The 14,420-nt window shown below is 44.3% G+C and overlaps 1 protein-coding gene across 1 annotated transcript in view; it reads right to left on the bottom strand.

Annotated features, from left to right (window-relative positions):
* Positions 1 to 14,420, bottom strand: part of UTP20 (UTP20 small subunit processome component) — a 90,373-nt gene that overhangs the window by 31,971 nt on the left and 43,982 nt on the right. The window contains exons 28-31 of the mRNA XM_070410906.1: positions 5,998 to 6,141; positions 5,236 to 5,315; positions 1,072 to 1,289; positions 453 to 597 (exon numbers count right to left, since the gene is read on the bottom strand). Of these exons, the coding sequence (XP_070267007.1) occupies positions 453 to 597; positions 1,072 to 1,289; positions 5,236 to 5,315; positions 5,998 to 6,141 (587 nt within the window). The remainder of the gene's footprint in view (positions 1 to 452; positions 598 to 1,071; positions 1,290 to 5,235; positions 5,316 to 5,997; positions 6,142 to 14,420) is intronic.

Raw genomic sequence — 14,420 nt, 5'->3', positions numbered from 1 at the left:
CTGCTCCATCCCAGGTAGGGGGCGTACAGGAGCAGCTGATTGATGTGTCACTCTCACATGGATGTTTTTCTCTCCCTCCCCCTTCCTCTCTCTCTAAAAATCAGTAAAAATATTTTAAGAAACAAAAACACTGTATGATCTCATGTTACTAAAACTTTTAACTGAACAAAACATGCAAAGGTGAAACAAGCAAATCTATTAGTCTACTTTAGAATTTTGAAGTCTGTTCTCTTTTATGTTTAAACGAAGGCAGATGCCATAAAAGGTTTAAAATGAATACTCCAGCAGAGAAACAGAATTCTACACTAACTTAAAAATAAAGGGCCTTCAAAAATACTGAAAATCTTTTTAGCTTCTTATTATCACATTAAAACAACTGAAAACTAGATATAATTTTAAAAAATTAAGACCGTGGACGGTGAAGTGATCTTTTAAGAATATGTATCACTTACTTGGAAAGAATGCCAAGTTCCTTACTGACTTGTGCTCTGTTCTTTTTCTTTTTCACCTTTTCTGTACTTATTGTGGTTTTGCTGAGATACTGGAGAATTGCAGGTACATGAGGTAGAATTAATCGTCCTCCTATTGTGATAGACTCTGAAATAAATGGTGACAAATATTTTGATTTTAATTAACTACTCTCTTATAGGACAACTGTACAGTACCTTCATAATGACAGACAAGGGAAGCACTCAATTACTATGCAAGTTTAATAAATTTCAACTCTAAAAATTAAATAACTTTCTTCTTAGACAAAATGGCTGAATGAAAAGTTGATACGAGACCCTTAAGCCATTTTTGTTAGTGGTGAAAGAATTGTTAGCACAATATGGTAGGAACAATTCAGAGACATGACAGTGAAAATCATTTGATCATTTTCCAGAGGATAGTTGTGCTTTCTGGAGCATGAGTAACCTGAATTTCTACCACTGCAAAGAAAACTCAGTTTATGTAAATTGGTATCCATTTCTAAAGAAAAGAAAAATCAAATTCTACTGACTTTTTCCTTTCTGAGGGAACAAATGCTGCCTCAAAGGTCTAAGAATCATTTGCCTGGTGCAGCACACATACCGTCTGCACTTTCTGTGTACACGCATCCAGTCACGGGCAAGCTCGAGACTGCTTCTGTGGGCTCAAAATCAGGAAGGGTGAGAAGGTCGTCGACTATGTCCATCACAATACTGGCTGTGGCTTCAGAGAGATTCTTTGCTGAGAGAATCGCAAAAACATTGACCAGGATGTCACATTCTGGGTGCCCTGGTTTCTGTTTAGCCAGAAAAGGGAAGTATCTGCAGGAAAAGAAATACTGAAATAGTCATCTTATTTCTCAATGCTTATTTGTAAAAATATCTTCTACATGAATTTTCATAGTCAGTTTAACAAATATGTGTTTATATTAATCTTAATAAGATACTCAAAAGGCAAATTACTTTTAAGTCTAAAATTCCATGGATAATAATGTTAGGCTCTTCACCGACATTATTACATAGGCACTTTATGCACATTTCTCATCTAATTATCATAACATCTCTGTGAGGTAGTATCATTATCTCTATATTACAGATGAAGAAACAGACTTGTCCAAAGCCATGGAGCTAATAAGTGGTAGAGCTGAGATTAGAACCATGAATCTCCAGAGTCTAAACAAATGTATTGTTGACTGGCTATTTTTCAATGATAAGCCTTGCTGTGTCAGGATATGCACTGTTCAGAGATTAGGGCCATCTGTCGGGGGAGGTGGAGGAGTCCATCCCCAATACTGAACGACTCTCAGACGATGAGAGCATCCTGGGCCATGAAACGCACCAGCTTGGGTGGAGGGCACAGAGGCATTCCAGCCGAGGGCAAATCCTCAGCTGTTTTACAGTCGGACACGCAATCCTAACTACTAGTAGGAAGGGCAATCATCACTGGGAAAAAGACCTCAGGCACTTCAATATGCTTAGTACTGACACACTGATAGAAAAGTTCTAAAAGATTATATTCATACATCTTTGTCCAGTAGATACTCGGTACAGTATAGACAGGCACCAAGAAGATGCTTTACATATTTTTAATGAGGTAAGTACTGTTATTATTTCCATTTTACTGGTGGCAAACTGAGGCTCAGGAAGGCCAGTTTTGCCAGAGAACATACAGTGGTGCTAGAACCTGAAGCTGGATTTGTGTGGCTTCAGAGACGACTCTCACCACTATGTTGTAGGTTATCTTAAGATGTTTTTAAACAGAAAAGGTGAGAGAACTGCTTTCAATTGCAAGGTCCTAGCAAGAGCCCATCAGATCCGATGCCACTTCTAAGTGTGCCTCTGGAACAACAGAACTGAAGCCCACATGGGTATGCTCTATGCTTGAGTGAACGGCTCAGGCAGCAACTTTAAGCACTTCATCACATGCAATGAATAATGACTAACTGTGGATTAAGAGGGGTAACCCTCTATGGAGGGAGATACAATAAATACAAAATGGTCTCTGCCTTCAAGGAGCATTAGGCAGGTAAGCTCTGAAGACAGAAGAGTGTAATAAAGACAGTATGTCACCCTAGCTGGTTTGGCTCAGTGGATAGAGCATCGGCCTATAGACCAAAGGGTCCCGGGTTTGATTCTGGTCAAGGGCATATGCCCAGGGGTTGCTGGCTCAGTCCCCAGCAGGGGGCATGCAGGAGGCAGCCAATCAATGATTCTCTCTCATCATTAATGTTTCTCTCCCCCTCTCCCTTCCTCTCTGAAATCAATTAAAAAAATAAAAAAAGACAGTATGTAGTCACAGGGTCTTCCAGGAGAGAAAAGAGCTCAGGGGAGGAAAAGACTAAATCATTCAGGGGTCATGGTGGCCAGAACCAGAGCAGCTATTAAGAGAGTGGCCAAGAACAGTTCCAATTTATGGCTTAATAGTTTGTAGCATCTCTTCACCCTCAGGAATGTTTTAGTTTGGACAATAAACTCTATGATCACTCTACTTTTATTTTATTTTATTTTATATATTTTTACTGATTTCAGAGAGGAAGGGAGGGGAGAGAGAGAGAGAAACATCAATGATGAGAGAGAATTATTGATCGGCTGCCTCCTGCACTCCCCCTACTGGGGACTGAGCCTGCAACCCAGGCTTGTGCCCTGACTGGGAATTGAACCAGGGACCCTTCAGTCTGCAAGCTGACAATCTATCCACTAAGCCAGTGGTCGGCAAACTGCGGCTCATGAGCCACATGCGGCTCTTTGGCCCCTTGACTGTGGCCACAAAGTTTCAATTGCACTGTATGTGCACACCCGCACATGGTATTTTGTGGAAGAGCCACACTCAAGGGGCCGCAGTTTGCCGACCACTGCACTTAAGCCAAACCAACTAGGGCTGATCACTCTATTTAAAAAAAAAAAAAAAAAAAAAAAATTTTAGTTGATTTCAGACAGGGAGGGAGAGAGAGATAAAACTATCAATGATGAGAGAGAATTACTGACTGGCTGCCTCCTGCAAAACCCCCACTAGGGATGGAGCCCACAACCTGAGCATGTGCCTTGATCAGGAATCGAACTGTGATCTCCTGGTTCACAGGTCGATGCTCAACCACTGAGCCATGCCGGCTGGGCTATGATCACTCTAATTAGTAAGCAAGTTTTTGTTGTCCTGAATGCACCTAATTTCTAAGATAATTTAACCTTAGTTGTAAGCAATGTCTGACTGACGCTATGAAACTGGAGCCATATCTCAAAATAAAAATTTATTGAAGAGTAACATTCTCATCAAGTGGTTCTGAAACTCATTCTACACACAACTGCACAGGCATATCTATTGCTGCGGAGGATTCAAGAGAACTCCACCCTTTTAAAGATTTCTACCAGGTAAGTGTGAAATAGAAAAGAAAAATAAAGTTCTGCCACTCACCTCCTTTGTAACTATGTAGCTTCTATTTTTACTCCAAACAAAATTGAGAGAGAAAATGCAGAAGACAATGAGTGGCATCAGTGATGCAGATCTATACCTTGTGAAGGACCCAACTAACATAAAACTGAGTCACTATCATGAAAGTCCTTTGTGGCTCCTTTGCATAAAAATTACACAAACATAAAACATTTCTCCAGTGTGCCTATGGAATGCTGCTTGCAAATATCCAGTGATAAAACAAGATATGAAAGTGCATCCTCATTGGGAAATAAATAAGCCTTTCCTACCAGTAAAAATGTAACTGGGTTTCCTGAGGAGGAAATCAAGGTCTTCTTCAGTGTGTTTTTGAAAACTACCTAATGACTCAGGGACATGTTCATGACATAGTGATACATGCAAAAACAGCTCACCCAAACCTCCACATGGTACAGTAAAATCAACAGCTTCTCATATGTTCTTCTAGACATTTTTTATTTCATCTTTTATTTGCATACATGCATAAGCATTTTCTTGAATTATACTATAACTAGAGGCCCAGTGCACGAAATTCATGCACTGGGGGTGGGGTGGGGGGTGTCCCTCAGCCCAGCATGCACCCTCTCCAATCTGGACCCCTTGGGGGATGTCCGACTGCCGGTTTAGGCCCGATCTCACTAAACCGGCAGTCGGACATCCCTCTCACAATCTGGGACTGCTGGCTCCCAACTGCTCGCCTAACCACTTCTGCCTGCCTGACTGCCCCCTAACCACTCCCCTGCCAGCCCGATTGCCCAAAACTTCCCTCCCCTGCCGGCCCGGTCGCCCCCAACAGCCCTCCCCTGCAGGGCGGGTCACCCCTAATTGCCCTCCCCTGCAGGGCTGGTCTCCCACAATTGCCCTCCCTCCCTTGCAGGCCTGGTCACCCCCAACTGCCCTCACCTGCCGGCCCAGTCGCCCCCAACTGCCTTACCCTGCCAGCCTTGTTGCCCCCAACTGCCCTCCTCTGCAGGCCTGATCCCAACTGCCATCCTCTGCCGGCCTAGTCGCCCCCAACTGCCCTCCCCTGCTGGCCTAGTCGCCCCCAACTGCCCTCCCCTGCCAGCCTGGTCCCCCGCAACTGCCCTCCCCTGACGGCCATCTTGTGCCCACATGGGGGAGGCCATCTTGTGTGAGGGAATGACAGTCAATTTGCATATTTTTATTATATAGGATATTGTTCAGCAACTATGTTTTCTTTAAACTATGTATTTTAAGATACAACTGCCTTATTCTCTTTAACTGCACCTATAATAGTTCACTGCATGGAAAGACCATAAGTCATATTAGTGCCCTTGGCTAAATTACCTGCTCTTTTTAAAAGGGGGAGAGGGGAGGCTATACCTTGCATTTCTGCTCCAGATACTAATTAGTTTCAGCAGAGGAGTAGGAGAATACTGACTCTCAGTTCCAAGCCTGCTGATCTAGGAACAAAATAAAAACAGAATACAAAATAATAACATATACAGAATTTAGAAAAAACAAAACTAAAAAGCAGAACAGACATGGAAACCGCACCAAAGGATAAAAGAGTAATGGCAGAGATGAACAGTTAAAGGACAGAATGAGGAAAATGTAAGGTAATCCAATAACACCTACACAAGAAAAATGGCAAAGATGGTGCATGGAAATGCTAGATACCTGAAAGGAACCAGGGAGCTTAAGTTCAATTGGTCAGAGATGACAGAGCTCAAGCAGCTAGAAATCTGCTAAAATCGAGGCTCTCCTATAGTCTTCTTAGCAATAAGTAACCTTAACTGTCACCAAGTGGTTATAACCAGAGAAATCACACAAGGAAATGTGTGATAAAAATATCTGTGTATTTCCCCTCAACATCCAGAGACACATCATGTGAGGTGCTACGAGTTATATATTGCGTAAGGGACACAATCATATTCAAATTAGCCTTATGAATAACTGCCATGGCATTGCAGGAACTAGCTCTTGAGGTTCAGGTGGTAGTGGAGGCAAAGAAAGAGTTCTGAAACTTCCAGAAATAAAAGACCAGGACAGGCATTCTTTCATGTCTGAGTGTAGACTCTGCTGGTGCAGTAACAACAAAGGAAGAAGCAAAGGTATCCAGGCAGAATGTACATCAAGGTTTACCTGGGGCCAAACTGCACCATGAAATACAGCATCAATTTCTTCTGTTCCAAACTGATAGGACTCCCAATCCAAAAAGATATCAGTTACCATTTTGATTCCAAGACGTCTTAAATTTTTCAGGGGGTTGATAAACCTCAGCTGTATCTGTAAAGCAAAGATCTTCTATTAAAAAAATACATACATCATTTTAATCAGTGACTTCTCAGGGAGGCGCTCTAGCTCAGACAGCTAAGAATCAAACTGGAAATCATATTAAGTCTGTTGACTTTGGCTCTGATTCACACGGAAATGTCAACTGTGCAAGTCATGTTGGTTTTCTCATTGGACAAGATGGGGAAGCAAAGACCTAAAAAATCAAATGGTGAGATGTGCTCTATTATCACTACCCAGTAAAATAACAGTGGAGCATACTTTAGGGGCAAAAATCACAACTGGAACAGCTGTTTTGTGTTCTACATTGTTGCACTTCTCTACTCAAGTAATTGTCTCAAATAAAATCCTGATTTCTTTGTATGAACAGATACTCTCAACAAAACAAAACTTTTTTTTTTTGGCATCACAAAGCTTTAGTTTAAAAAAAAATATATTAAACCTTCATTCCAAATGAAAGTCACATTCCTCTTTGTGTGTGTGTGTGTGTGTGTGTGTGTGTGTATCCTATCTAATAAAAGAGAAACATGCAAATTGATCATAACCCTGACACCCTTCCCATTGGCTAATCAGCATATCCTTATGCAAATTAACTGCCAACCAAAATGGCGGCCGGAAGCCAGGCCCCTGAAGCGAACAGGAAGCTTGCTTGCTCCAGTGACGGAGGAAGCCAATGTTCCCCACCTGCCGTTACTGGGCTCTGAGCTGCTCTCTGAGAAACATTGTTGCAAATATAGAAGCTAAACAAAACCCAGAAACCTGCTTTCAGTCAGCCGGGATCTCAGAGCTGGAGTCGCAACAAAGTTTCAAATACAGAAGGTAAACAAAGCCCAGAAACCTGCTTTCAGCAGCCGAGGTCTCAGAGCTGGAGCCGAGCCTCAGAGTTAAAGCCGGCTCTCAGCTCCAGTGACAGGCATAGAAGGTAAATAAATCCCAGAATAAAAAAAAAAAGTAAAAAAGGAGAGGTTGGGAGCTTCAGTCACCCGCCAGCCTGAAAACGGCCCTCAGCCCCTCACCCAGACTGGCCAGGCACCCCAGTGGGGACCCCCACCCTGAAGGGGGTGTGACCAGCTGCAAACAGCCATCATCCCCTCATCCAGGCTGGCCAGGCACCCACGCGGGACCCCCACCCTGTTCCGGGACACCCTTCAGGGCAAACCAGCTGGCCCCCACCCATGCATCAGGCCTCTATACTATATAGTAAAAGGGTAATATGTCTCCCAGCACTGGAATTAGCGGAGCCGCGAGGCCTCCAGGCACCGGGATCAGCAGAGCAGCGAGGCCTCCCAGCACCAGGATCAGCGGAGCAGCGAGGCCTCCTGGCACCGGGAACAGCGGAGCCACAAGGCCTCCCGAACCCAGGATCAGCGGAGCCGCGAGGCCTCCCGGCACCGGGATCAGCGGAGCAGCAAGGCCTCACTGCCCCTGTGTCAAGCGGAGCTGCAAGGCCTCCCAGCACCAGGATCAGTGGAGCCGCGAGGCCTCCCAGCACCAGGATCAGCGGAGCAGCGAGGCCTCCCAGCACCGGGATCAGCGGAGCAGCGAGGCCTCCTGGCCCCTGGAACAGCGTGACAGGGGGCAGCGCCCAAAACCCCTGATCGCCCTGCGGCTGTGTGTGTGACAGGGGGTGGGGCCACAACCTCCCTATCTGCCCTGCTCTGTTCATGACAGGGGAAGGCACCCCAACCCCCTGATTAGCCCTGCTCTGTGCCTGATAGGGGGGAGCTCCCCAGCCCCCTGATCAGCCCTGCTCTGTGTGTGACAGGGTGCGGCGCCCCAAACCCCCCATGGGCCCTGCTCTGTGTGTGACGGGGTGGAGCCGCAACCTTCCCATCGGCCCTGCCCTGAATGTGACAGGGGGGAGTGCCCCAACCCCCTGATCAGCCCTGCTCTGTGGGTGCAGGGGGCAGCGCCCCAACCCCCTGATCTGCCCTGCTCTGTGCATGATAGGGGGTGGCGCCATAACCTCCCCATCGACCCTGCCTTGAGTATGACGGGACGGCGCCCCAACCCCCCAATCGGCCCTACCATGGGCGTGACTGAGGGTTGCATGGCAACCTCCTGATCCGCCCTGCTCTGTGCATGACAGGGGGGAGCTCCCCAACCCCCTTATCAGCCCCGCTCTGTGTGTGACAGGGTACAGAGCCCCAACCCCCCTGATGGGCCCTGCTCTGTGCATGACAGGGGGTGGCGCCGCAACCTCCCCATCGACCCTGCCTCGAGTATGACAGGCGGCGGCTCCCCAATCCCCCAATTGGCCCTACCCTGAGCGTGACTGAGGGTGGCATCGCAACCTCCTGATCCGCCCTGCTCTGTGCATGACGGGGCGGCGCCCCAACTCCCCAATCGGCCCTGCTCTGAGCCCAACCAGGGGCTGAGGGGCAGGCACCTAGGGATTGGGCCTGCCCTCTGCCACCCAGGAGCGGGCCTAAGCCAGCAGGTCGTTATCTCCCGAGGGGTCCCAGGCTGTGAGAGGGCATAAGTGGGACTGAGGGATACCGCCACCCCCCACCAGTGCACAAATTTTTGTGCACCGTGCCTCTAGTATATATATATTACCTTGGTTACAATTAGGAGTTTTAAATTATTCTTGTTAAACTCAGTCTAGGGAACTAGCTAAAGATTTTATGTTCTCTCTATACAGTGAAATACTTTGTGGGGACTGATAAGGCAAGGGAAGATCTCGAAATATGTAATTCAAAGAAAAATGTATTTTGTAAGAAAACAAGATGTGTCTCTTTAGAGGCACCAAAGCTGAAGTGGGTGGATGTCTGAATTAACAGCACCTTCCTTTGTGACAGACACTGCTTCTTTGCAGGGTATCTCGTTCTCTATGGAGTTAGAGAAATCACAAATATGAAGGCATTTGGTTCTGGTTCAGAGTGGAACAATTTACTGAGTCCCACTGTTGGGTCCAATGGCATGACAGCCATAGTCCTGACCTCAGCTTAAAATCTTACTGAAGGCCCTGGCCAGTGTGGGTCAGTTGGCTAGAGCTTCATCTTGTACAGTGAAAGGTCTCGGGTTCAATTCCAGATCAGGGCACATACCCAGGTTGCAGGTTCATTCAATCCCCAGTAGAGGTGCTTATACGAGACAACCAATTGATGTTTCTGTCTCTGTCTCTCTCCCTCCTTCCCTCTCTCTCTTTATTGTCAATAAACATATCCTTGGCTAGGGATTTAAAAGTATATATATACATAAAATCTTAATGAAGGAAAATTTATTAAATTATGTGACTGAAAACGCTGAAGATATCTGAGAGGGAAGGAATTATAAATTTGAGAAGGGTAAAGCTTCATGGAAGAGGCAGAATTTCCAATGGATTTTAAAGGATGAAGATGTTTAGGCTAGGCAGAGAGAGAGAGAGAAAAAGGACTCAGAGAGATCTCTCCCGAGCACAGAATTTGTAAAATCCAAACACATGGGCCCTAGCCAGTTTGGCTCAGTGGATAGAGCGCCGGCCTGTAAAATGAAGGGTCCTGGGTTCGATTCCAGTCTAGGGGGTCCTGGGTTCGATTCCAGTCTAGGGCACATGCCTGGGTTGTGGACTCAATTCCCAGTGTGAGGTGTGCAGGAGGCAGCCAGTCAATGATTCTCTCTATCACTGATGTTTCTATCTCTCTCTCTTCCTCTACCTTCCTCTCTGAAATCAATAAAAATATATATTAAAACAAAACAAAAACACATGGGTTAAGACTCAACCCCTAAATGTTTTTCCACTTGATAAATATACTGTGGACTCTGGATCTATAAGTGGCAACTTATTTTTACATATGACTTTAATTACCTACATAAAAATCTAAAAACCACCCTGAAATTTCTCAAGACAACACAAATGCTCTAATAAATGAGTATCAAATCTTATGGCCAAGATCTTATGAAAAAACTAAAAGGGAAGTTATTTCTCATGAAGACCTAATATTCTAATCAACAGAGGTATTTGAATCAGGAAGTGCACATTTTCAATTCAAGTGAATAGGTACAAGGACACCATTAATTTGCTGTGTAAGTCTGAGGAATCATGATATTTCACATACCCAGCAAGCTTCTACCATGTACTTTTGGTTAATTATCTCCTTATACAAGTCACAAAGACAGGAAATGACAGGCAAGGATAAGGTGACACAGTTACAAGTCATTCTGTTCTGCTTCAATTCTAATGGCAAAAATTATCAGCTGTATCATGTTTGATGAAAGATAAAAACTACTGATATTTGAAAAAAACCCACATGGTATCATGATCCCTTGGAGCAAATGAGAAACTAATCTTTGCAAACATGGTATCAAATCAGACCCCCTCCACCTTTTCCCCAACCGCACTACCAAGCCCCCTCTCTGTGGGGTAGGACCTGTGTGTTCCATTCACTTCTCTAACTATAGCACCAGCTGCCCAATCTGCTAACTGTTGGATAAACTGGAGGAAAATCCTGCAAGCAAGCAATTATGGACTTTAGTTTCTAGAGGAAACTCAGGCCTGAGTTTATGTATGTTTACAAGTTACTCCACTGTTCAAATGTAAAGAAAAATAAAGCCAAACCAAAGCTACCCTCACAATATACATCTGAGTACCAGTCAATACCTCAGAGGATCTGAAAGATCCAAAAGTAAATGTGTAATGTAGTTCAAACACACAAAGGTAGAACTTTAACTTATTTAAGCAATATTACTGTGCAATAATTCATTATAGCACCTCAAAGAATTCTTTGGATTTGTCCAAGAATTTTTTTTTTTTTTATATATTTTATTGATTTTTTACAGAGAGGAAGGGAGAGGGATAGAGAGTTAGAAACATCGATGAGAGAGAAACATCGACCAGCTGCCTCCTGCACATCTCCTACTGGGGATGTGCCCGCAACCAAGGTACATGCCCTTGACCGGAATCGAACCCGGGACCCTTCAGTCCGCAGGCCGACGCTCTATCCGCTGAGCCAAACCGGTTTCGGCCAAGAATTTTTTTTAAAAATAAGAAAAATGCCTACCTGTCAAGAAGCTTAGCAACTCACTGACTAATGATCTGTGAAATTGCACAAATGATCCTCTGAGTTACTGATTGTTGACACGGGAGCAAGGCTGTATTACTGATTGACTTCTACTTTAACCAAAAAGGCGGAAGACTTACAGAGGGTTTATAAAACCTTTAACCAGCCCTACCTGGCATGCTCAGTGATTAGAGAGTTGGACCGTGCTCCAAAGGGTCATGGGTTCGATTCGTACCTGGGTGGCAGCTTCAATCCCCCGCCCCGACTGGGGCGTGTGTGGGAGGCAACCAATTGATGTGTCTCTCTCATATTGATGTTTCTCTCTCCGCTCTTCCCTTTATCCCTTCCATTCTTTCTAAAATTCAATGAAAAAAATATCCTAGGGTGTGGATTAACAAAAAACCTTTAACCATTCAGGATTTAACGTATAATGTAGAGATAAAGTCACTGTCACTCGCTATAAGGCATAAAAGAGAATTTTTACATAATGCTTCCTATCATCCTCATAACATAAAGAATCTTCCAAAATCTCTCTTTTAATTCTCACCCAAGATAGGTTATTTTATTGAGTTCAGAGAGGGAGGGAGGGAGAGAGAGAGAAACATCAATGTGAGAAACATTGATCAGCTGCCTCCCATAGGTGCCCTGACCAGGGATTGAACCTGCTCTGACCCTATGGTGCATGGGTCGTGCTCCAACCAAGTGAGCCACACCAGCCCGGGCTCCAAGACCTCTTCTCAGCTTCCACTCTTGGCCCCTGCACAGTCTATTTTCCACAAAGGAATAAAAGTGATATTTTTAAAACATCCAACTGAGCTTATCATCCGCCCTACAACAAACCTCTCAGGGGTTTCCCAGTACACTTGGAAGTAAAGCCAACTCCTTGGCACAGCCCATAAGGCCTACCTGCCTCTTGAGCTCATTACACGATTCTTCCTGCTCCTTGTGCTCTAGCCACCTCGTCCTTCTGCCCTGTTCTCAGAAAGGGCCGAGGCTGTTCTACCTCAGGGACTTTAGGCTACAAATCATTATCTCTGCCCCAAATGTTCTTCCCATGGACTAATAGGTGCAAACTCAAATATTACCTCCTGTGTGAGGATCCTGACCATCCTAGTTAAAGAAGCACCCATCTACCCCCACTTTGGTCACTCCCTACCACATTCTCTTATTTTATTTTAAATTCTTCACATCTTGATGTCTCTCCTCAACATGTTCATGCTTTCCTCTAGTTTTGTGAATATATGGAGTGTGTTTCTAATAGCTGTCTTAAGTCTCTATCTAATTCTACCATCTCTGTCATTTCTGGGTCTGCTTCTATTGACTAGTTTTTGTCCTCATCATGCATAAAATTGTCCTCCTCCTTGGGATGCCTGGTAAAACTTGCCTGAATGTCAGACACTGTGAATTTTATTGTTTTTAAATCATTTGAATGTTTTCGAGTATTGTTCTGGGATGCAGTTCATTTACTTGGGAAAAGTGTGGTCTTTTTCAGCTTTATAAGGTGGCACCAAAGCATCCTTAATCCCAGGACTAATCTGGGTCCACTCCTGAGGCAATCCCCTGCCGAGGACTCTTCTTGATGCCCCAGGTACCAGGAGGTTTCTGTTCAAGGTATTGGACTCCCAGCCAATGTTAGTTGGAGGACTGTCTGCCTGTTCCTTTCTGGTGATTTTCCCATTCCAGTCAAATGGAGCAACAGGGATCAGATTTAGCCTACCCTCTCTGACACTAGACAATTTACCAGAATATATGAAACAATAATTTTCAGACACTGGACAGCAAGCAGCAGATGACAGTAAGCCCCAATAGAGAAGTAACAGATGAAGTGAGCCCTACACATTCCCCATCATTTCGCCTGGAGAGGAGTGTCAGGCATCAGTGTGAGAAGGCAAAGTCCAGTCATCTTTCCAAGATGAGAAGCCAGAGCCTTGGGGTTTGAGGAGGTGGGCCGAGATAGCTAAAATTCACGGGCAAGAGGGTACTAGACAGGAGAGAGCTCCACAAAGAATGACATTTAGAGATCTATAAATGGGTCTCATTTTATTTTCCTCTCACTTTTCTCCACATGGTACTGAGTCCTTACCTTTCTAATTCCCCACCTAGAACATTGCCTGGTAGACAGCACAGATGAAATAAGTATTTACTGAACAAGGAAAGGGACAAATGCTTTGTTCACTCTCCATCCCCAGTGCTTAGATCAGTGCCACACACAGAGTAGGGCTCAATTAATATTTGCTGAAGTAATGACTGAAAAAAAAGAGGAAAACAAAACAGTGCCTACCGAAATGGAAGGTGCATTCTGGATCTTGGTAATCAGAGAATATTATTTCATTACTAAAGCAGATTTATATCTATGCACAGCCCCCAAAAGCAGCATAAATTTTGGCTGTCAATTTTCAGTTATCATGGCCATATTTGAGAGGCAGTTCACCAGGCAACTCCATAAAACAAATGAAACTTCAGCCAAATTAAAGCTGTGTCTGTTTATCATGAGCTGAGAAACCACAGCAAAAATCTGAGTCTGAATTTTCACTTCACGTTCTATTTTCTCCAGAAGCCTTTAGCCCAGCCGTGGACAAACTTCGGCCCACGGGCCGGATCCGGCCAGTTTGAAATGAATAAAACTAAAAAAAAAAAAAAAAAAAAAAAAAAAAGACCGTACCCTTTTATGTAATGATGTTTACTTTGAATTTATATTAGTTCACACAAACACTCCATCCATGCTTTTGTTCCGGCCCTCCGGTCCAGTTTAAGAACCCATTGTGACCCTCGAGTCAAAAAGTTTGCCCACCCCTGCTTGAGCCCATAAAGACATTAAGTTTCCCTGAACTCCAGAGTTTACTTATGTTCACACACCTATTTCAACAGAGCATACTAACTACTGTCTTGAATACAACTCAGAAAATATTTACTGAGCAGCACTTTATGAAGTTGTGTTTTTTGTTTGTTTGTTTGTTTGTTTTTTGCAGTTGGCTAGCTGGCTTGTCTTGCCTGGCCTTGCTTCTTATCTGTAGTCAAAACACAGCAAGTACAGCAATCAAGCATTTACTTTTAAAAGAGCTCTGGGTAACTCTGTCAAAACAACAAGGATAATGCTAACAGTACTCTATCCATTCTCTAGCTGTCTGGATAAATGAGAATTGGAAGATGTCCTTCATCTCTAGGCTCCTAAAATTAAAATCTAAGAAACATCAGCTCAACTCTGCTCTGCCCGACTTTGGTTTCTGAGATGCATATAGAACTCACTCTCTATTTCATATCCTTTTAAAATATACACTTGATATAATTTGC

This window comes from Myotis yumanensis, unplaced genomic scaffold, assembly GCF_028538775.1.
Source record: "Myotis yumanensis isolate MYYU_CA2020_CCGP unplaced genomic scaffold, mMyoYum1.0.hap1 SCAF_3, whole genome shotgun sequence".
NCBI lineage: Eukaryota > Metazoa > Chordata > Mammalia > Chiroptera > Vespertilionidae > Myotis > Myotis yumanensis.
This window is presented reverse-complemented; position numbering and strand designations above follow the sequence as displayed.